At 42.3% G+C, this 21,810-nt stretch overlaps 2 protein-coding genes across 8 annotated transcripts in view; one reads left to right on the top strand and one right to left on the bottom strand.

Moving 5' to 3' along the window:
• LOC308593903 (uncharacterized protein) overlaps positions 1-1,698 on the top strand; it is a 57,042-nt gene extending 55,344 nt beyond the window's left edge. The window contains exon 5 of the mRNA XM_081206701.1: positions 1,563-1,698. The gene's annotated coding sequence lies outside the window, so the exon portion shown is untranslated. The remainder of the gene's footprint in view (positions 1-1,562) is intronic.
• Positions 1-21,810, bottom strand: part of TRIO (trio Rho guanine nucleotide exchange factor) — a 284,165-nt gene that overhangs the window by 29,068 nt on the left and 233,287 nt on the right. For 6 of the 7 annotated variants that reach the window (XM_081206102.1, XM_081206097.1, XM_081206099.1 and 3 more), the window contains exons 35-45: positions 20,122-20,414; positions 18,363-18,533; positions 12,280-12,375; positions 10,861-11,009; positions 10,200-10,266; positions 7,374-7,477; positions 5,559-5,628; positions 4,204-4,293; positions 2,820-2,912; positions 2,104-2,154; positions 1,639-1,716 (exon numbers count right to left, since the gene is read on the bottom strand). In XM_081206102.1, coding sequence (XP_081062228.1) covers positions 1,639-1,716; positions 2,104-2,154; positions 2,820-2,912; positions 4,204-4,293; positions 5,559-5,628; positions 7,374-7,477; positions 10,200-10,266; positions 10,861-11,009; positions 12,280-12,375; positions 18,363-18,533; positions 20,122-20,414 — 1,262 coding nt within the window. Of the gene's footprint in view, positions 1-1,638; positions 1,717-2,103; positions 2,155-2,819; positions 2,913-4,203; positions 4,294-5,558; positions 5,629-7,373; positions 7,478-10,199; positions 10,267-10,860; positions 11,010-12,279; positions 12,376-12,406; positions 13,489-18,362; positions 18,534-20,121; positions 20,415-21,810 lie in introns of those variants that run through there. The other variant, XM_081206103.1, reaches the window with a different exon arrangement.

Here is a 21,810-nt window from a genome sequence, read left to right as displayed (position 1 = left end):
AAGAGCCTCTGCGCGTTCTGTGCTGAGCTTAGGGGTCTGCTCTTGTTGTCGCCAGTTCACTTTGGTATTATGGTGTTCTGTTAATGCCTGCTTGTTATTAACTAATAAACTGTGGACCTCTTTGGATAATTGGGTTATTTGAGAGGCAATACCTCTAATTTGTTGGAAGATATGCTCAACCGTTCTTGCAATTAGAGTTAATTGGGTTAACTACTTGTTATTCCTTCCTCTCTGAGGAGCACAGGATCAACTTGCCCCATTGCTGGATCCAGTTCCAGCTGAAACAAGTAGTTACATTACCCAAGAAAGTATGGCTAACAACGTTTTTGCATTCCACATGGCTACGTTACTGAGAATTAGTGCTGCTCTCCGATTCAAACTATATCTACATTATTATGGTGCTCTGCTAAATTTACCCCCGAAGGACTGTAGCCTGTAGAAGACTGAAGATGGGAATCCAAAGGGGCATGTGTCTGATTAAAAACAACAACAAAATGGCAGAAATAGTGGGATCAATACAGTTAAGGTTATAGAAAGAAAACCACACAATCTCTCATGGTCATCAGGAAGCCTTTTCCTATTCCACGTGATCATGGGTTGTGTGCACACTTCCTTTGGGACACATCTTGAAATGTCACAACCAAGCAGCCCCACCCGTTAGCAAATGTACAATTTAGTGGGGTTCAGGAATGCAGCTCCTTACCTCCATAGCTGTCAACTTTCCCCCGTTTTTAAAGGGAAATTCCCTTATTCCAAATAGGATTCCTTGCAAGAAAAGGGAAAAGTTGACAGCTATGCCTTACTTCCACCTGATGTATATCATCTGAGCCATTATTACATAACAACCATGTGAATTCGGCCTCACTGCATTATCTCTGCACATTATATACTGGCTCTTGTTCAAAGAACTGTGACATTCAACATGCGTATGTCAGATGAGCACAGGGACTAATCTACATTGGTGAGTTATAACGTTAAAATGTGTTATAAAAATGTAACATCAGAGGGAGCTGTAGAGTAGCGATGTGTTGCCAATGGGAAATTGCACTGGGAGCTATTTTTTTAATAGCATTTTTAAAATAGCATTTTCCAGATCAGTGTAGATCCAGCCCAGGTGCTCTAGGAGGATGAAAGAGCAGGGACAAGAGGCCATGAGTTCTAAGTTTGGGTGCAAGCCTACAGGGGCACGGTTCCCTGTACTATTCCTATCCTCATGCTTTGCCCTCCTGCCAGCATTACAGTTCAGGGACCTAGTAGGGGCAAGCGAGCGAGAAGGCTACTTCCCTATGGTCTGTTTTCAACCTCTAACAAGAAAAAGGCACTTTAATTGGATTTTAGGAGTAAATTTGAAGCTGAAACAAGTCCAAATGTTAAGAGTACATGCACTCAGTGGCGTAGCGTGGGGGGTGCAGGGGGGGCCGGCCGCACCGGGCGCAACATCTGGGGGTTAGGGTTAGGGGACGCAAATCCACGGGTTAGGGGGCGCAAATTACTTGCCTTGCCCCGGGTGCTGACAACCCACGCTACGCCACTGCATGCACTTATTCTTAAAATGCTTCCAGGTGACTCGAAAGCAGATTGTAATGGAAGTATGCTGTTTGTGAAGAAAAAGATGCCCAAACCCAAGGAAGGACTTACATCAAATCCTTGTAAACGACCAACATTCATCATGTCGTTGCACCGTTTTGGGACTATACACATTACATCTACAGCCCTCTATTGAATCAAGAAAGAGAGAGAGATTAGAACAGTCAACTGTGCAATGCCTTTTAGTTATTCTTTTCAGATTCTCTTAGGTGCCACTACCAAGATTGATTGCAGATATCAAAGAGGCAGGCTATACAATAAAATTTGTTGGGAGACTGCTTCTGGGAACACCCTGCCCCTTCCTGTAATCTCCATGGCGAATTTTCCCAAAGTGATGGACCTGCTGCTTTAACCATTAATTCCAGAATAAATGCAATGTGGAAAAACAAAAACAGGACAATCTGTGTGAAGGAGGTCCACAGACTGCAGACAGATACAGAAAGAGTGCTATAATTCTGCTACAACAGCTGTCTTGATGCTGGCATAAGTATTTAAGAAAACAGTATTTCTAAGTACCTCTAATTCTGCTGTATCAAGATTAGCTTTTTTGGAGTACTTAAGGAAGTCCTGCAAAGAAAAAGAAAGAACTATGAGTTGACATCTTCCATTAAAATTATATATGTATGTGTATGCATATATATTGGGCAGTCCTGATGATCAGAAACTGCTGATGATAATAAAATGTGCATTTATCTACCATCCCATTTTGGGACTTCTGGGAAGCCCTGATGTACAGCATATCAGAAATAAAATGCTTAGGTGAAGAAATCAAACAGTAAAAAGAAAGTGTGTTTCCTGGCTGTCCTTCAAATTGTTTTGCATATTTACTGTGTTTTTGTTTTATACGGGGAAGTGCTTTAGGTTGTGTATTTTATGGTTGTAACCATATGTTATAAGGGAGGTAAGAAATCTAACAAAACAAATGTTCTTTTATTCACAAGTAGCTAAATCCCCACAAAGGGCTCTGCTTTCTCTGAAATTGGCAAACAGAGGAAATGAAACATTTTCAGATCAGAATTAACACTAGTTATTTACTATTTCCTGATGCATACTTATGTAAACTACCTTAGCAGACACACAGTGTTCCAACAAAAACAAAGCACATTTGTGGGTACTTTCTGAGAAATATCTGCCTATATCTATAATATGCAAAGCAATCTTTTTTTTTTTTAAATGTTCCAAATGCTATACAACAATAAAAACCCCAACCGAGAGCATTCAAAGTGCCTTACCTTTAGTAGCAATTGGTATTTCATAATTCTTTGCACTGGTTTTATCAGCAAGTCGGTGAGCTGAAGTCGGTGACCCAAACGTTGCTTCAGGTCCTAGTAGTAGTAAAATAAAAGTTCAGAGCAGATCCTGTAACTCTCTCTTTTGAGAGGCAGTATCATCAAGAAGGCTAGTTTTGACATCTACTGTCATACAGATTTCCCTTCAGGATTCCTAACAGCTTTGCTTAGATTAACTCTCTAATTTACTTAGCAAAATGAACTGTTAAAAAAACAGAAGTTTGCTTTTCAGTAGGGCTCAAGTCTTCCCTGACTTCATTCTATCCATATCCCAAAGAAATCTATTGAGTCTCATCCCCTTTATCCTGTCTGGGCCTATCATCCCTCCTGTTAAAGGACGACAGTTATTCTTAGTTACACACAGCCAGACCATCTATGGATGCCAAACCTGGGGGGCTTACATTTTAATAACCTGGGGGCTTAAACTTTAATAGGAAAGGGAGATGATGGTGGCAGCAACCTCACGCCAGCTTGGGAACAAGAAAGACTCACTTTGGCCCTATTTAATTTTCCAGGCTTTGATTGGCTGGCAAAAGAAGGATGCATAAGTAAACTATTCCCTTGGATTGTCTGTTGGGCTAAAAGTAGTCTTCTATTAACACCTGATGCTCAGTCAATACAGAGGCATCATGTGTTCATACATATCTAGGGACCAACACCTATCCTTGCTTGTACCTTCAAGCTGACAGAATCAACACCGTAAACAGAGATTTAGCCACATCTGAATAAGTAGTAGTCTCTATTACTCTTCATTTAAACCAGTGTTTTCCCAAACTTAGGTCTCCAGCTGTTTTTGAACTACAATTCCCATCATCCCCGACCACTAGTCCTGCTAGCTAGGGATAATGGGAGCACCATCCAAAAACAGCAAGAGACCCAAGCTTGGGAAACAATGGTTTAAACTTTCCCCCTCATTTCAATGTCTTTGGCCTGGTATGTGAAAGCAGCTAGTGATTTGAATTCAGGTTGCTATGACAACATCTTAAGATCCAGTTAAACGAGTCGATGTCACTCAGCTTCCTGATGTCTCACAAGTATTGTATGGTAAAATCACAAAAAACACACGATTCCATGCTGTAATTCACCTTGAAGCGGAATTTGATGTACAGAGTTATTAAACCCTAGAGCTAAATGGGGATTGAGGGGGTGGAGAGAGAGTTTATTCATTTGGTAACAATAAACTAATTTCGATCTCAGCCACAGATCCTGAGAGAGATAATGTCTCAGAGACTGCAAAGAACAAGAATTTTTGGGAAAGATTATGAGTATATTTCTTCTGTCCAGAAAGAGACGGCCAACTCCCTTCTCCCCTGCCTTTGGCACTTACCTCAAAAAAAGTATCAATGTATTCCGAGACAATATGCTCAGACTTTGGTTTGTTTTGGCAGTAAACTATGTACATGTGCAATCTTCTCTCCTGGAGCAGAGGGAAAAGAACAAGGATGTTGTATTTCATGAAAACGTAAAGCATACTCGGCACGGACCAGAACAGCACAGATCATTAGAACAAAAGCTACCATATTCTACAGGAATATAATGGTCCATGTAAGATATTGCATTTTCCATACTGTCTCACCTACTCTCTTCCTTGCATATGCTCACAAGTGCTTGGATAAATCAAGTGTGGGGAACTTCTGGCTCTTCAGATGTTGCTGAACGACACTTCCCATCAGTCCAAGAAAGCATGGGCAATGCTCAGAGGTGATGGCCATTGCAGTTCAGCAACAGCAGGAGCTTGAGAGGTTCCCCATGACTGCCGTACACGAACACAGCCAACAATGATAACTGCAACTGAAGGAGAGCACCTTTTACACAATTAGCCTGCTGGTGGTCATATCTATGTTCACCTCAAGTCTACACTTTGTGCCCAGAGACATTTGGCAGAGGATTATGACCCACGTTACTGTCAAGGCATATCCTCCCTGCTGCCCCCAAATTAATAAATCCATTTGTTATGCAGGCTTGTGCATGAGAGCAGCTGCTCCAAAACTTTGTGCCCTCAGGGACTGCTTCCCACTGCCAAGGAACTGTCAGAGCCAGTCATGAACCCTCCTTATATTGCAAAGAATTCTGGAGCGTACTCTAAGGTTGTGGGCATTCTAGGGCACACTTTGAGTCAAAGCAAGATCCAACACTTCTCTCTGGCTGTGTGCTCTGCAGGGCTAAAATGACAGTAATGAACAACTCCATCTTTCAGGAAGTGTGGCTGATCTTCTTGAGGAGACTCCCACCCCCACCATGAGGAAATGTGTCATGGTCCAAATAAAGAAGTGAAGAAATAACCTCTGTTCTTTAAGAGCATATTTCAGATTCGTTGTACATATGGAAAGCCACAAAAGTCTGGCTAAGTAGAAAAATCAGGAAACTAAGTGAGAGTGTAACAGATTGCATGTTCTGTCACTGCCTACACATTTAAGAAAGAACGGAAGGTGTTAGTGCTGGAATTTGTTCTGTGCATAATTTCTTTATATCTCCCCCAAGTTTACTATTCCTACCACTCTAACTAAGCATTTTGGAAGGCAAAGAAGCAAAGCAAAGTAAGTTCATGCATTTTTTTTAAAAAAGGCACAGAATGGAGAATACATGGGTGAAGATATAAGGGCTGCTTGTATGTTGTCAAATATCCAGATCTATGATCAACGCGGCTTCTATATATGCAATGGAGAGGAGGAACATACTTACATGTTTAACAAAAAGTGATCCCAATTTTTCTGGATCCTCAAGGCACTTCTCTAATTCTCCTAAAAAGAAACTGAGCAGTACAAAAATATATTTATTATTAGCCTCATTGTGGCAACAGGCAACTGATTCAACAGCAGACAACAGTTTGGTTGCATTTCCTCTGTGGGAGGCATCCACTTTCGGAAATAGAAAGGCTTGTGGAAGACGCACCAATGGATTGGCTGAAGACAAGACACTTTTGTCATTTGCCAGCAGCCATATCACATCACCCTAGTGTTATGTCCAGCCCGGCAACCTCTTAAATGCTGCAAGAAATCCCAGGGTGGCCTTCTCAGCTTGGACACTGCTGAGTAAGTTCCCTTAAAATTATAATTGCCTCAAACAGCCACTTGGTTTGACTGTGTGGCTGGGACAATTCTGAGCCCAGGCGAAGAACATCTGGGGAAAATGTAGGGTTTCTTCAAAATGAAAGTTAACAAGCAACAGCAAGGAAGCTTTGCCCTAACTTGGGATTCCTCTGAATCGGAGCTCAACTAACACATATGCCATGTCCTCTTCATCACAATGGCAAATAGCTGAGTAGTGAACACGGTGTGTAGAGGTGCATGTCAATGCACTCATGTTACTTCCAAACTTGAGCAAAAGCAAATTTATCTTTATCTAGGGATAAGGGAAATTCCAGTGTAGATGAATCATGTTACATGAACCTGCACTAGCAGTTGAGGAACTGGCTCAAATCCAAGGTCTGTCAATTATGTAGTTGCCACCACTCGTTCGTAGAGATACTAAAGGGATAGAACACACAGAAGGCCATTTGCGGGGCCCTAACAATGTTTGCAATGTAGGCCTTCCATCCACAGATTCTGCAGAGATAAATGAATCCATTCAGAAATGTCTTGCAATAGTCCAAATAGTTCACCAGACAGTTATTCTTGTCTGTAGACTTTCCAAATATAAGACTCCCAGACACTAGGAGCAATTGCTGCTCAGATAGAACAGAACCAAAATCTAAGATCTCATCTTATGGCAGACTGTGCACAATTGTGAAATGAAGGGATCTGAAACTTTCAGCTGAGACCATGTTCTTGAGCCACAAAGTTATATTAAATCAAGGGCATCCCTGTTATTAGAACAACTAGGACTAGGCTCCATCCTTAGGTACCAGACATGTCCAAATGTTAAGAAACAAACTGCAATATAGAGGTCAGACTTCCATCTGAAACAAGGCACAGCTAAACCACCTTAGTGCTGGAAATAACTGGCTTATAATTCCACCTGTGGCATGCTGTAAATTGGAAACTGCCCCCAAGTGGTAAAAACCAAAGTAATTTCTTTCTACTGAAATAAACTGGGCACCAGATGCATATCCAGGAATGGCCTTCCAACAGTATCCGTTCATTACAAAAAGCACAAGTGAACCAATGGATGCAAGTTACAAGAAATGAAATTCCAACTAAACAGCAGGAAGACGTTTCTTGACAGTACAAGCTGTTTGACAATGGAACCAATTCCCATGAAAGGTGGTGGACTCTCCTTCGCTGGAGATATTTAAGCAAAGGTTGGATGGCCACCTGTCATATATCATCTAGTTGAGATCCCTGCATTGCAGGGGGCTGGACTAGGTGACCCTCAGGGACCCTTCCAACTCTACAATTCTATGGTTCTATGTCAATCTTTACAACATGCTCGACTGAATTTTTCCAGTATAATATTTTTATGCTGCTTGGGGTGGTTTTTGTCCACTTCTTCAGCTGGTTATGCGAGATGAGAACCAGAAAGAAAACCAGTTATGAACAAAAACAAAAACATACATACTCTCTGTGCCAGTCATATATTTGATGAATGTTGCCAAACACAATTTTGTCTTTCCCTTTCATGTCGTCCGGAACACCATCTTCTTTCATGAGTGCCATGTAACCCTGGAATAAGTTAGTAAGAAAAATGGACATGAGCGCCGCTGTTCACCTTTTTATTACTTTTAACATTGCAAACTGCTGAGTATCATCTTGGGCCCTCTATCATTCTTCCCCCATCCCCCAAAATCCCCCTGCTGGCTGATGTGTTTTTAATAATATCTATCTATCTATCTATCTATCTATCTATCTATCTATCTATCTATCGGGGTGGCTGAAAGTACATATAGTGGTACCGTGTTATGTACCATCCCCCTTATGAATGCTGTGGGTCACACACTCCGCTAACCCGGAAGTAGATGCCCCTTGTTGCGAACTTTGCCCCGGGATGCAAGCAGAAGTCGTGCTCCGGTGGCACGGCAGCAGCAGGAAGTGCCGTTAGAGAAAACGTGCCTCCTGTTACAAACGGACCTCCAGAGCGGAGTAAGTACGTAACACGAGGTACCACTGTATTTAGGATGAAGTGCTAATGGCATAACTAATATGCATTCATTGATTCTGAGTACGAACTCTTGTTTAAGAAATGCCTCGCAGGATAGGATCAACAACCATCAGGGTTGGCCAGTGGTCTTCTGCCCACACCTGCCATAAGCCATGCCCTTATTTAGATCACAAAAAACACAAGAGGCCCAATTGGAAGCCAAACATTTTTGCAACCGCGTAGTTGAAAATGCTTTTCCAACATGCTTCCACATTGTGGTCACGTAAGTACTGAAACTCGTAACAAATCCTGATTTACTCTTTTTCATATTATCAGTTTGCGTGCTTTATGTATAATGTTACATTGCTCCTTATCTGGCTTGACACATCAACTCATGGGGCCAAGTCTGTGGGAAAAGCAGCTCACAAAGGCAAAAGGAAAATATCTAATCTTGACAGCAAATTCATGCTGGATCCAGACTTATGGAGACTCATTGTGCGTTACTGGGGGCCAGTTTGTGTGATATGTGTGCAAGTATTATTTTCTTTTTTTATAATATTTTTTTATTAGTTTTTAATTACAGTCCAATTATTATTGGCCTCATTATAACAATACCAATTTATAATGCAATTATTCACACCAATCATTCAAATACCAAATTATATAATTTAGTTAAAGTGCCCTTCCGTATGCTAGATTTTATTATTTCTGCATTCTAAAATCTCTGCGTTCCAAAATCTGTGAAAGTATTATTTTCAGTAAATGGAAACTAACTACATTCCCAATGTAGCTCTCCGGTATAGAGCTTTCACAGTTACTTTGGACTAGCCAACAATATTGAAGTCTTCCACAAATGACCGTACATTTCCATGTATAAGACCAGGAATTTTTTTTACTATAAAATGATGTTCAAAATCAGGGGTCGTCTTATACACGGATAGTGCAGATGGGAGATGGGCGATTGTTTGCAGCCGCTTGTCAGCGGTGACTATGTGTGTGATTGGTGGCTGTGGCAAGTGGTTTTGGGGTGAGTGATTTTCAGCAAAAAGAAGTCTAACAACCCTGGGCACTCCCTTCCCCCAAAAAAGCAGGAAACCTCCTGGGCACTCAAAAAAGCTCAACAACTTCAGGCCATCTCCCCCCATTTTCTTAAATTGGAGTCCCCCAAAATAGGGGGCATCTTATACACAGGGGCGTGTTATACATGGAAAAATACGGTAGTTGTGAACTAGAATAATATACGCGCAGAACCAACAGCTACTTCCACGAGTGTATTTGCACACGTTCCAACAACAGCTAACGATTCACTACACATACCATCCAGTTTATACAAACTGCTTTCTGTTTGGTCATGGACCCATGTATATTATTGCGTAGGGGGATTTAATAGCCTGAAACAAGCCTTTGCGGGAGCAAGCAGATCCGCTAGTGCAAGGAATGCAAGCATACAAATTGTCTACTGTGCTATAAAGAGCCCGAAGAAGCCCTATATGTAGAGCAGCCCTGGTGTGGGCAACAATCTGCTCAATTAGGTTGCACGAATGAACGCCATTTGGAACACAGAAGCTGGGGTACTCAATACAATTTGTAACTCAGCCTAGAGAGCCCTGTGATCCCACACTTCTGATTCTTTCCAGATCATAAATTCAGGACAACTGAAGCAGCAACTCAAAGCAATCTAATTGAATCCATTTTTAAAGTACATCTATTGTACTTGTTTAATTTGCTGCCACGTTCAGAGGTTGTTCCTAAATCTATTAAGAGGCTTGTTTATTAAAAGGTGTTCCAGCTGTCCGTTCTAAAACTGAAATATTGCCAGCCATTCCATTGCCTACATTCCTGCACAAGGGCTGAACATATTCACTGCAAATATATTACCAAGCCGGTCTTAAAGATTCAACAGCTTATTTTACAGAAGAGCCAAGAAACAGCAGGCGGTCCTGATCTCGTGCTGGAATGGAAACTAATTACAGCCAGGATTCAGAATTTACATTTTCAGCTGTCCATATGCAGTTAAGTTGGCAGCTTGTAAAAAGCGCCTTCTCAAAGATATTTTGCATAGGGAATTATTGCTAGCTCATCCATAACACTGGAAACTGTTGTCTAGTAATTACAAATCTTAACCTAGTTCATAACTAGCTAAAAAGGGACTAATATAACAGGTGACAAAGTAGATTTCTCCAAGCATTGCTGATAGCATCCTCCAAAGGTGTTCGGTGGAGAGGAATGGCGCTTTCCTCTTTACCCTTCTGAAGTTTGTGTTTCTGATCGGACTGTAAGCAGCACACTGATTTTAAAAAGACATACCTCTACTACGTAACCAAGATCTCTCACATAATCTCTCTCCGTCTCCACTAATTCCTGTAGAACATAGCTGCAAAGTTACGAAAAGTGAGAATAGTTAAGGGTGGCGTTTTGCGATATGAACAATTTCTATGCATGCAAATAATGTGACAACAGTAGGGAATACTGTGGTAAAAGATGGTGTGACTAAGCAACATGAGATTTTTTAAAAAAATATATCTATTTCAAGAATAGTTAAAAAGTACTAATGTTCCTCATACTGAAATTTGAAGTGTACATGCCAAGTGGATTTAATATAATCAACATTCCACAAAGTGGCACTGTTAAAGGCCTTACTGGTTGTTGCAGCTACCATTTGTGAGAACTGAAGAGCCCCCCAAAGTAAACATTTTATGTTTCTGAGACTCTCAACTTTCCTGCTAAGTTTTTAAAAGCATTACAAGCACAAGACTGGGGGCTAATGTGCTAGATAGGGGAAATTATTGCAATTTAGCTGGCTTTCTGGCAAAATCCTCCAACAGTTGAAATAATCAAAGTCGTAACTCGCTGAACAAAAGAGGTAGAAACTAATGTCTACAATAACACAGATTTTACAACACAGAAGGCAAAGGACAGATGCTCTTCTTAAGCATATAAGGGAAAGGGATTGGTGGGCTAGTCTTACTGTCGCCTTTTTAAAGAGCTGGACTTCCGCTCTTCCATCTCATCTATGGGCGAAGAGGAGGAGAGAAGTGAGTTGTCTGATGGATTGAATGATGGGCTGCTGCTGTCTCCCTGGTCCACCATCAGTGAGCTTGGACGATCCTCCAGAGCCTAAGAGGAAAACGATAAACAAGTGAGATTGGGGCAACACCATCAACACAATCTATTTCACATACACATGCTGTAAAAAATGCTGGCTGTACGGGCCAGTCGTGTCCGACTCTAGGGTTGTGCGCCCATCTCACTTAAGAGGCCGGGGGCCAGCGCTGTCCGGAGACACTTCCGGGTCACGTGGCCAGCGTGACGAAGCTGCTCTGGCGAGCCAGCACCAGCGCAGCACACGGAAACGCCGTTTACATGCTGTACTTTTATCTATTTTAAGAACATGTTGATCATTTATTATTCTAACACCTTTGTCAACTGTGTACGGGTATTCACAACTCTCTCCTTCCCTGGTGCAATTAAACAGTGGCAAGATGTGTTGCAATGTGTGTGGCCATTTGCAGGCACCAGAGGTCCTCCTGCAGCCCTCCTTGCTGCACCCAGCAAGCAGTTTCCTTTCAGGTCCACACCAACACAGGCTAACTGTGCCTAAGTCCAGGGTTCCAGGAAGGGCCCTGATACCAGCAATCAAAGCTGAAGCCTGGATAAATGAAACAAGTTCCTTATCTTGTGAAGTTTACTACCACGATAAGTGGCGACAGCTGCTAGCTTAGGTGACTGTAATCTGGACTGGCTCTCAGAGCTAAATGAATCTTCATGTTCAGAAGTAGTGTACCACTGAATACCAGATACTTGGACACAAAACAACAGGGGAGACTTCTGGTCTGATTCCCCAGTATGGCTCTTAGAGCCACATGTTTTGACAGGATTCCACCCTGCTCTAAACAGGGATAATAATAATAATAATAATAATAATAATAATAATAATAATAAATTTTTACCTCGCCCATCTGGCTGGGTTTCCCCAGCCACTCTGGCCGGCTTCCAACAAAATATTTAAAATACAATAAAACATCAGACATTAAAAACTTCCCTAAACAGGGCTGCCTTCAGATGTCTTCTAAAAGTCAGACAGCTGTTTATTTCCTTGACATCTGACGGGAGGGCAGTCCACAGGGTGGGTGCCACTACCAAGAAGGCCCTCTGCCTAGTTCCCTGTAACTTCTCTTCTCACAGTGAGGGAACAGCCAGAAGGCCCTCGGAGCTGGACCTCAGCTGAGGAATCCATAGCCTTCCGCATATTGTGGGAATCACGCTCTCATCAGGCCCAGCTAATATGGTTGGGGATGATGAGAGTTGTGGTCCAACAACGTATTGAGGGCCTCTAGGGTTCCCCCCAAAAGGAAGGAAAACATGCCATCAAACAAACCAGACTCACCATTTTACTCTTCACAAGCTCCTCTATTGCACTGACAAGTTCGGCTGCGCTGGGAGTCTCTGAGCTGGTAGGACGTACCAATAACCGGGAAGACGTCTGCACAATGGGGTGAAAAGCAGGAGAAGAGGCATCCCCAATATCAATTTGAGGCTATACACACTATAAATATTTGTCCCCGAGGCATCTTGCTAATGAACAAAATGCCTCTCTTTCCACTACTACTTTTTTAAAAAAAGAAACCTCTATTTGACACAAGCACCAAAGGAAGTTTTAAATAAACTCTGGTATTGACAAACATTAATCTGCCTGTGTCCATTTAATGCTTTTATAATACCTGGATAGGATCTCATAATGCTCCATTTGCAGCTGGATGACTGGGAATGTTTTTTGGAAACCCTTGATTTTTTTCTTTCTGTAGAACCTATCAAAGCTACTACGCAAAGCCAATGCCGGATGTACCGAATTATCTAAGCATCCTTTCCCACCCCTCCCAATTCAACTCACATTATAAAGCCACAGGGAAAAGAACTGCAACGAATGAACGAAACAATAAATCAACTGGAGAGTAGGCTAAGACTACTAAACAAGGAGCCAATTGATGATTCTAAAAGGGAGCAGGGTCAGTTTGCTCACCATTCCTTGTGCCATCCATCTCCCCCAAAGGTAAGTGCAGAGTCTAGAAGATCTCTGTCCTCAAAAGCTACAAGATGCCAATTTATGGCTGCAACTGAGGATAAAAGGTGTTGACAGCAAAAGGATATTGGGAGGGTTGGTGGCCACTGAATTTGGCTTTCAGTAATTAGCAAACATGCAAGCCTGTTTGCAGATTACATGTACCATTAAGTAACTGGAAGCACACAAGGCATAATAATATGAACCTCACTTCATATTACAAGGACCAGCAGGGATGTACAGCATGCAAACACAGGTTACGTTGTTCTTCACCACTGGACGGACATGTTAAACCAACAGGTACAATGCTTCAGAACACGGAACTCTGTTCAAACCTCATCTATGGGAGCAGAAAGATTAGCTCCCATAATTTAAAGAATAGAAATAATAATATGCAAATTTCATGTGCTGTAGAGTTAGCTTCGATGAGACAGGGGACATTGGGAGCGGGGCAAATGCGAGAACACACAAGAAACTCTAAATGGAGAGGTAGGGAAACTGAGCCAAAGCAGAGACAGAACATAAATCAACATAATGCTACAGGAAGAGTAAAAAGAAAAGAAAGAAAAGAAACAAAGGAAAACAAAAAAAGATTAGTTATACAGTAATATAGCAGCTATCTTAGCAATTCTTTCCAAAACAAGAAGAAAACTCAGAAGCTACAATTTAAGCACAACTCATGATGATGTATGGCACCGCCAAATGGAAAACTGAAGAATCTTTGAGATCCTGTGATGGAAGTGGTTGTTATTTAGTGACACCGAATTAAGTGCTAGTGGCTGGACAGGGATGTCACCTGAGCAAGTTTAAAGGGACAGGGAAATAGAGGCAGCCATTGTTGTTGTTGCCTCCTTCCTTTCTGCTCACTGTAACTGGGTAAACCTTGGATGTGTATCAGAATGGCAATTCTTTCAAAATGACTGACTTGAAATACAAATCAGGAGATACCTTCTTTTTTTAAAAAAGCAATTAACAGCTTGGTTGTGTAGCACCAAAACACTGGAGAAGAATTAATTCCCACAGGAATACCATCATAAAATAGGAGGTGCATACTTACTTGTGAATTGTCTTTTTAATGGCTACATATTACAACAAAACATGCACTTCTTTGGCATATATGCCTTGCAGCCCACTACAGCTTGAGACTGGAGCATGCCCATTCCTGCCCAGATGAAATTTGCTATATATCACTATGTTGTTGTTTTTTATTTCCTTCAGGGATTTCCCCCCACATCAGCTTGGCTGCCAAGGCACCCTCACAAGTTGTAGAGAATTCTGGGAAATGTTCCTGAGTATACAAGGCAGTGCATAAGATACACTGATAAAAGCCTGTGGGCCTCACCATAGCCGCATGAGAACGGAGATTTGACTTCCTCAGAACATGACCAAAACTGCTATGTAGCTACGCATGCATTACAGGGGAAGATCAGTACTGTACTTGCAAAGAAGCCCTTTTCCAGAGAGCTTGTTCGCCATTACTGATCTTCTATTTGAGAAATGCCTACATGACGTTTCCAAGGAATCCCAGAATTCCCTGGAACACAGCTTGAAACCATGGCCCTATGGAGTTCAAACTAAGGGATGGTACAAACATTACTAAAGTAGGAGAAGAAGAAGCTCAAGCAACTTGAATGCTGTCACATACTGAAGGTGGAGCTGAGATAATTGTTAATTTCGCCTGTTGCCTGACTGGAATCTGAAGAGGAAAACCTTGACTCTAGGCCTAGTTGTGAGAACTGATCCAGAGATTGTGGGAATTATAAATAATCCTTGTGGTAGAGGCATTCTTGGTTGCTTTAGTCCGAACGGCAAGTTATGTTGAATTCCTAAACATTGTAAGAAACTAGAAGATAAGAACCTGAGAACTGGACAGGTTACCACAGTTATACTATTATCTCAGACCTTGCAATAAAGTTGCAATAAGGAAATACGCGACTGCCAGACCTGCTTGTTTTTGTTTTTGTTTCACCCTGTCAGGGTGAAAAATATTAAGGAAATAGGGGAAATGCTTTATGGTCAACCTATTGAACATGGAGAGAAAGAGAAAGATTCTCTGTAATCACCTTTTACTAGTTTTTCCCATATTTAGCATTATTTTTTCCAAATGGAACAGAGCAAAATATTTATAATGCAAAAGCCTTTTTTGTACATAATAAAAGATTTCAGGTGTAATTACTGAGCCCAGGGAGAGGAAAACTCAGCCAAACCTAGTTGCTTGAATACGTCAACTAGAGCTTGCCACATTTTGGGGTGTGTGTGTGTGTTTAAAATCCAATCAGGATGAAATTACACAAGTTCCCTTTAAATCACTACGGGGGGGGGGGATGGGGGGCGGGAACGGGATGTGATTCATTTGTGCCTCTGACGATTTCGCTAGGGACATAGCCCAAGGTGGGTTTATGGCACAACGAGAGTTCTTGGTTGTGAGGGTAACTAGGGGCAGTGAATAAATTGCGCAGAGGCTGGCCTCTTACCCTAAGCTACTTTTCCATGAACTTTCTGTGTTCCTGGCTCCAGTGAGACAGAGAACAAGCCCAGACAACTGTTCAGCAGGCCTACGAAAGATGGCATTTCAGGTTAAAAGACGGGCGCAAGTGTGTTTAGGAGTGGGGTATCAAGAGTCACAAAACAGTATCAGTGTTGGCGATCGAAGGGTTAATGATAAAGCCCACATTAGATTCTAGCCTCAGTTCAGAAGGTTGCCCAGAACTTTAGACGAAGGAGGAGCGATTCCCTCAGCCCTCCTCTGTGCAATGATGTCAGCTATGAACTGGGTGCTTCACATCAACACCCAATCACACCAACACCCGGTATGTGAGACTTCTGCTGAGTGGGAACAAACCACACGTACGATTATGAGTCAGCATGAGTGTGGGTGTCAGTTTGGAGCACCCTGTGATATAACTGCGGGTGTAAATATGAGTGTGCATGCAGGTTTGGGCCACTCCTGCACCATAAAAAGGCCTGGGCAAGTGTTTTAACAGAATGGAAAAGCCATTTGGCACAATAAACAGCGATTAGAACTCTTAATATTGCCTTATACGTATGTCAATCATCTAAGTAGAATCTACCCAACTAGGAAAGCAGGTGAGGTTTTTTTTTTAAAAAGTAAAGGAAGTTTTGAGATGCATTTCCAAACCCTGTGCTGCTTTTTTCTGCAATTCTGTGACATGGATAGCCAATCACAAAGCTCACATGGTGTCCATCAAGCATCATGCATGTATTTTTCTCACCATATTCTAAGAGAATGTGTGAGCAATGACTGGGCCAAGGCGGAAGCCCTATTTGCCCCGTAGCAAAACACAAGCATGCAACCGATGGTGGGTTTTATATTCTGGCATTTGTACTGGTGCACAGAGAAGTCCTGTGAGAAAAAAAATCCCTTTAAAAAGTAGTTGACACTTGCACCCTCTAGCACTGTCAAGTTTATATGACACACGGGACTCCAGAATGGAGAAATGTGGAGGAATGGGTGGAAATTAACTTTTAATGGTTTGTCAAATTACTTTCCAGACCTTTAGGACTGTTCAGGTGCTGCTTCCCTCTTCACGTTGCTATGTATGGCGAGACTGAGACAATGTCTCTGGCTCATGCATATTCTTCCCCAGTCCTCTCACAGAATGCAGAACATGGCTCCAAAAGACAGAAGTTCCTGTGTTTCTAACACAGTGGTATCTCTGTTTGCGAACGTCTCAGAAGTCAAACGTTTCAGTCTTTGAACGCCAAAAACCCAGAAGTAACTGCTTTGGTTTTCGAACACTTTTTGGAAGTTGAACGTATTGAGTTTTCCGTAAGTAAATGCTTCCAGAAGTAAATTCTTCAGTTTTCGAACATTTCATAAGTTAAACGGTCTTCCGGAACGGATTACGTTAGAAAACCAAGGTACGACTGTATTCCAGATCTCCTCTAACACTTCCTATTTTAAAACCACCAGACAATACAAATGGTGAGGAGAGCAAGGGTCTAGATGGAAGCACATGAACCTTAAAGGTCTGTTCCAGACTTTCCCATGCACAGAGATGAGAAACAGAAGCAAAATCCTTTCCAAGGGTGACAAAATGATTTTAGGTGCTTTACATTTAGTACGAGAGCCAGCATCTCAGCCAAAAGCAGCAGGGCCTCCAATGCTATGGACGTTCTTAGCAACTTATTTGACATGGCATTCCTCAACTCACTGAATGGAGAAAGCTCTGACCCAGGTAGGGCTCCTTCTGTTGGCTGGAGCCCTGTGATAGCATCTGGGTAGGGGCTCAAATGTTTAATGTGCAAAAGAATCATACTTATTCTAAGGACAGGAGGAATTTGGGGTCTTCCTGTCCATCTTTAGGAACATTTCACTTTGGGTTCTACCATGCTTTTATACACTGTGGGAGTCAATTTTACTGAGCATGCAGGAAATTCCCACTGCTAGTCAGGATGTGGTTACCTTAACAATGATTAAGATCCTCAAGAAAACCACAAGGGTGTGGAAGGGGGGGGTAGGAAACCCCCAAATGCTGAAAACATCTGCTTTGCCCAAAATGGTGGCTTGTTGCCAAGAAAGCGTAGCCATGATCTCACATAAAAAAATACCCCGCCCCTCAAAAAAGGAAGAGGAAAATATTAAAAAGCAAAGTCACTGGTTTTTCAAAAGTGCATTTGGAAAATAAGTATTTGGTGCAGAACTCAGTCCGTGAGAAAACTATATACACAAGAACAAAATCTGTATTTTCAAAAAGTTAGGTGGGAATCATAAATTTTTGTTTATGTCAGAAGGCATAAATTATGCCAAGTGGGTGTGTTTTTTAAACATTCAAACGATAAGCCTGAAAGCAGCAGAATGTCGAGTGAAATGCAACATGTGAAGAATCAGGTTGCTTAGCAAAACTTTGCGCTGACAAAGCCTTCCAATTTGAGATGAACGAAGGACAAAGGCAGACAAACAATCCAAAAAGATGGAAGGAACTTCCGCATGCCACAGTGATGGAGGGGCGAGATGCAGGAATGAGAACAGCTAGGCAGGATGATGTTCTGAAGGTCTAGGGAGGCACACCCAACCAACTCTTTCCGCAGACCTTCAGAAGATCAATGACAATGTTCCTCTTCAGGGAGGCCTTTGGGAAACAGGACTGAGGTTGCTCTGCTCTGTGCTGTGGGTCTGGCTTGCTGTTTTATTGTTTTTAACTGTGTAGACTTCAAACTTTTGTGGCGCAGGGATTTTATTACCACCACCACCACCACCACCACACAGGCTTCTGGATATGAACCACCTACTACTCTCTTCCTGGTCTGTTCACAGGGAGCCCATACTGCTCTGCAAAATGTTCGGGTTTGACATGACACACTGCACGCCAAACAGCTTTGATTACCAAACACAAATCATTTCAGTCAAACCATTCTGCCACGGGATCTCCCTCCTTTCATTTATTTACCTTGTCATCCTGCGAATCTGGCTGGAGTAGACTGTGTTGCTGGATTGCCATTGGAGGGGGAAGTGGAACAGCATCAGCCCCTTCTTCACCTTCCTCCTCTCCACAACTCTGCATGCCTGACGAGGATGATTTGGAGAGCGTGCCACTGCTCAAACCCTCATTACGCCCTCTCTACAAATGTAACGTTAACAGTACTTAGCATTTATATAATGTTTCAGAATATGGAAATTACTTCATAGAGCCTCATCTTCTGACAGCAGTCTTATAATGTCTGAAGGCCAGCATTTCTGGTACATAGCCCAGTCTCTTACACACTGTCTCATCTCCCTTTCTAATATGCCATGAAAATTATCAAATCCGAGAGCACTCTATAGACCCCATCGCTATTCATATATCCTTTGGGAGAGTTCAGCTCATTTTAACCTTCTGGTGGAAGAAGACAAGCCTCCCCAAAATGTGCTTATAAGAAACATGTCAATTGACAGTAAAGCCTGCAATGGCAGCAGTACTGATAACAAATGAGAATTTTAACTGGAAACCCATCATACAAAATAGAATGGAAGTTCACTCTGTTACTGAATTTGGATTGTGAAGAGGCGTTTGATGTCCTTAAAAAAACAACAATTTTGTTGGTTCAAAATCAAGTGGGCTTGACTATGTCCTAGCAAGCAAATAACCCACGGTTTATGTGCTATGGAAGAAGCCATGCCGAATCTTGGGCTCACACCCTCCTTCCCCTCCCTGGAGAATTTAAGCTTCCACTTTAAAACAAACCCACTGTATTTTCAAATTATGATTATTTCATACTAGAGCAAACACCTGCTCCCTAGAATTCTTGACCTCAGCCTGGTTTATAGGAAGCCATTAAAACAGGTACCTTTTTTGGAATCGTGGGACACTGTGTTTTAATAATAATAAGATTTTTTTTTATTTATATCCCGCCCTCCCCAGCCGAAGCCGGGCTTAAGAAACAGATAACTTTGCTCAAGCTGGGAGCATGAGGGAAGGGGGCAAGGAGGGCGTTTGAGCACAAACCTTGACCCCAGTTTCACAGGTCTTCGGTCATCAAACTGGGATCAGTATGTCTGAATTGGGCCAGAATGGTCAGGTCTGTGTACTGAAAGTGCACTACAGACACATGCAAGTATGTCTTTTCAATATAGCAAAATTGGGCTCATGCTTCCATGTTAAAACTACTAAGGGGGAAGGGGCTAAAATACGTATAGTAAACCTCAATCAGAGATCATATCTTGCTGGTACTTAAACTGTTAGCTAATGTTAGTTAACAGTTATTTTTTTCACAACTGTCTGATTTAACTCGCAGGATCAGAGTGCAATGTATCACATAGTATAGATCAGGACGGCAATCACAAAGCATAGATGTTTCTGAATAGTCAAGATGTCCCGTGAGATTCCCTCTCTTTGCAGTGAAACATAGCGAGGAGAAATGAGGCAACACATTTTGAGGAATGAAAACAGCCAGATGCGGCTGTTTATGGAAGAGTGCCATGGAAGACTTAGAAAACAAACTGTTTGTTAAGGATTCTGGCAGCAACGGAAGACAAGGAAGTATCTCTCTGGTCATAAAAAAAAAAAAAACCGGACCCAGGCAGTGGTGCTCCTCCCAGTGTGGCCAAGAACAAAACAAAAAGTACCAGGATGCCATAGGTAGGGCCAAAAAATAATACCTGAATTGACACTCCTATTTCAACTTTGTGTGCCTATATAATATTCAAAGAAAAACTTGGAAAACACACACCTCTTCAATAGTTTCATCTTGTGGTGTAGCAGCACTGTCATCGGAGTCCTTCTGAGAGCCAGTATCAGCGCTTTTGCGAACTTCGCCTCTCTTCTTATGCTTGTGGGCCAGTTTCTTGACATGCCCATCTGCCTTTCCACTGCTAAGTCGCCTCACTGGGCTGGTGAGCCATTTCCTCAGGGTGTTACCCGGGCGCTTTGGACCTGGGGAACTCTGTGCCCCAATCATATGGGGCTGGAGTGATGTCACCGACGCAGGAGGGCTGGCATCATTGCTGGAAACGGAAAGGGAATCTGAAAAAGAGAAGGGAATGGAATGATCAATGGAAGATCTATCAGCAACCACGCCCGTTGGGTAGACTTGAGTTCATGTGAGGAACAGCGAGAGCTACGGGTAACAACTGCAACGTCGAAGCCGCTTTCTGTAATTTATCCAAATGCAAGGAAACTGGCGTGAACTCAACCTTGGTCATTGTGCAACACCATATTGCTATTTGTTGTCGTATGCATGGATCAGACACAAGACTCAGTTATAGGCACTATGATATGTCAGCTGTTGTACGGAGGGTTCCCTGCTGCAACCATGTGAGCCAGCTAGATTACAGGAGGGGTTTCCATGCCAGAACAGCTGGCTCCCAGGTAGATATAATGTCAGTGTGGGGACTCTGTACAACAACGACCCAGTCTGAGGTAGTAATATTGTGACATGAACTCCACCCAAGCACAACCAGCAACCGTGCTGTACAGCACATGCATATAAACTGGCATTACTAGTAGCTGATATTGATTAGCCAAGTCTCTCTCCCCTCCGCCTCACAAAAAATGCAAGCTATATTTCTCCTTTTCCTTTTGCACAGTTATTTTCTAATTCTAGCATTAGGCAGGCTCTCACCCTATGCTTTTTAGATTCCTGCTAAAACCCTTCTTTCTTTGTTTCAACAAGGCTACCCAGACACATAATGTAGTTTATATATGCTTTGCCTTAGTATTTGACAATCGTGCCTGATTTTCAATGAATATTGGTGTGTAAACTTAAGTGTGCAGTGGTACCTCAGCTTACAAACACTTTGGGTTACAAACTCCGCTAACCTGGAAATAGTACCTCGGGTTAAGAACTTTACCTCAGGATGAGAACAGAAATTGTGCGGCGGCGGCACGGCAGCAGGTCCCATTATCTAAAGTGGTACCTTAGCTTAAGAACGGTTTCAGGTTAAGAACGGACCTCCGGAACGAATTGAGTTCGTAACCAGAGGTACCACTGTATTCTACATGGGGTGAAAATAATGCTGTACAATGGATTGGGACAGATGTGCAACCAACCCCCAAAATGCCTAGTATCTGAATTACAACTTACAGGGATAAAACACTACCTTATTTTAGGCCTCCTCGTTACTGAGGTTATTAACCCAGGCCTGGGTTGCATTATGTTAGACTGCTGGTTGGGGCTCATGCGACTGAATGCTTCTCTATTAAACCCTGCCCCGCAAAACCACAAAAACTTCCCTGGATCTGATTACCAGATGAGGCAGACAAGTTCTAGCCTAGCTTTTTATACCTGTCACTTCCACATGGGGCACAAAATTGCTGCTGCTTTGTGGATTCTGCACTCAACAATTAAAATTCTGTACTCAGGACTCACACAACTTGGGCAAACTGAGCACAACTGCATAACTTATCTTACACAATTCAT

The sequence above is a fragment of the Podarcis bocagei genome, assembly GCF_964188305.1.
Source record: "Podarcis bocagei genome assembly, chromosome: 8".
Taxonomy (NCBI): Eukaryota; Metazoa; Chordata; class Lepidosauria; order Squamata; family Lacertidae; genus Podarcis; species Podarcis bocagei.
Note: the sequence above shows the minus strand (reverse complement) of the source record. Positions and strands in the feature narration are given on the sequence as shown.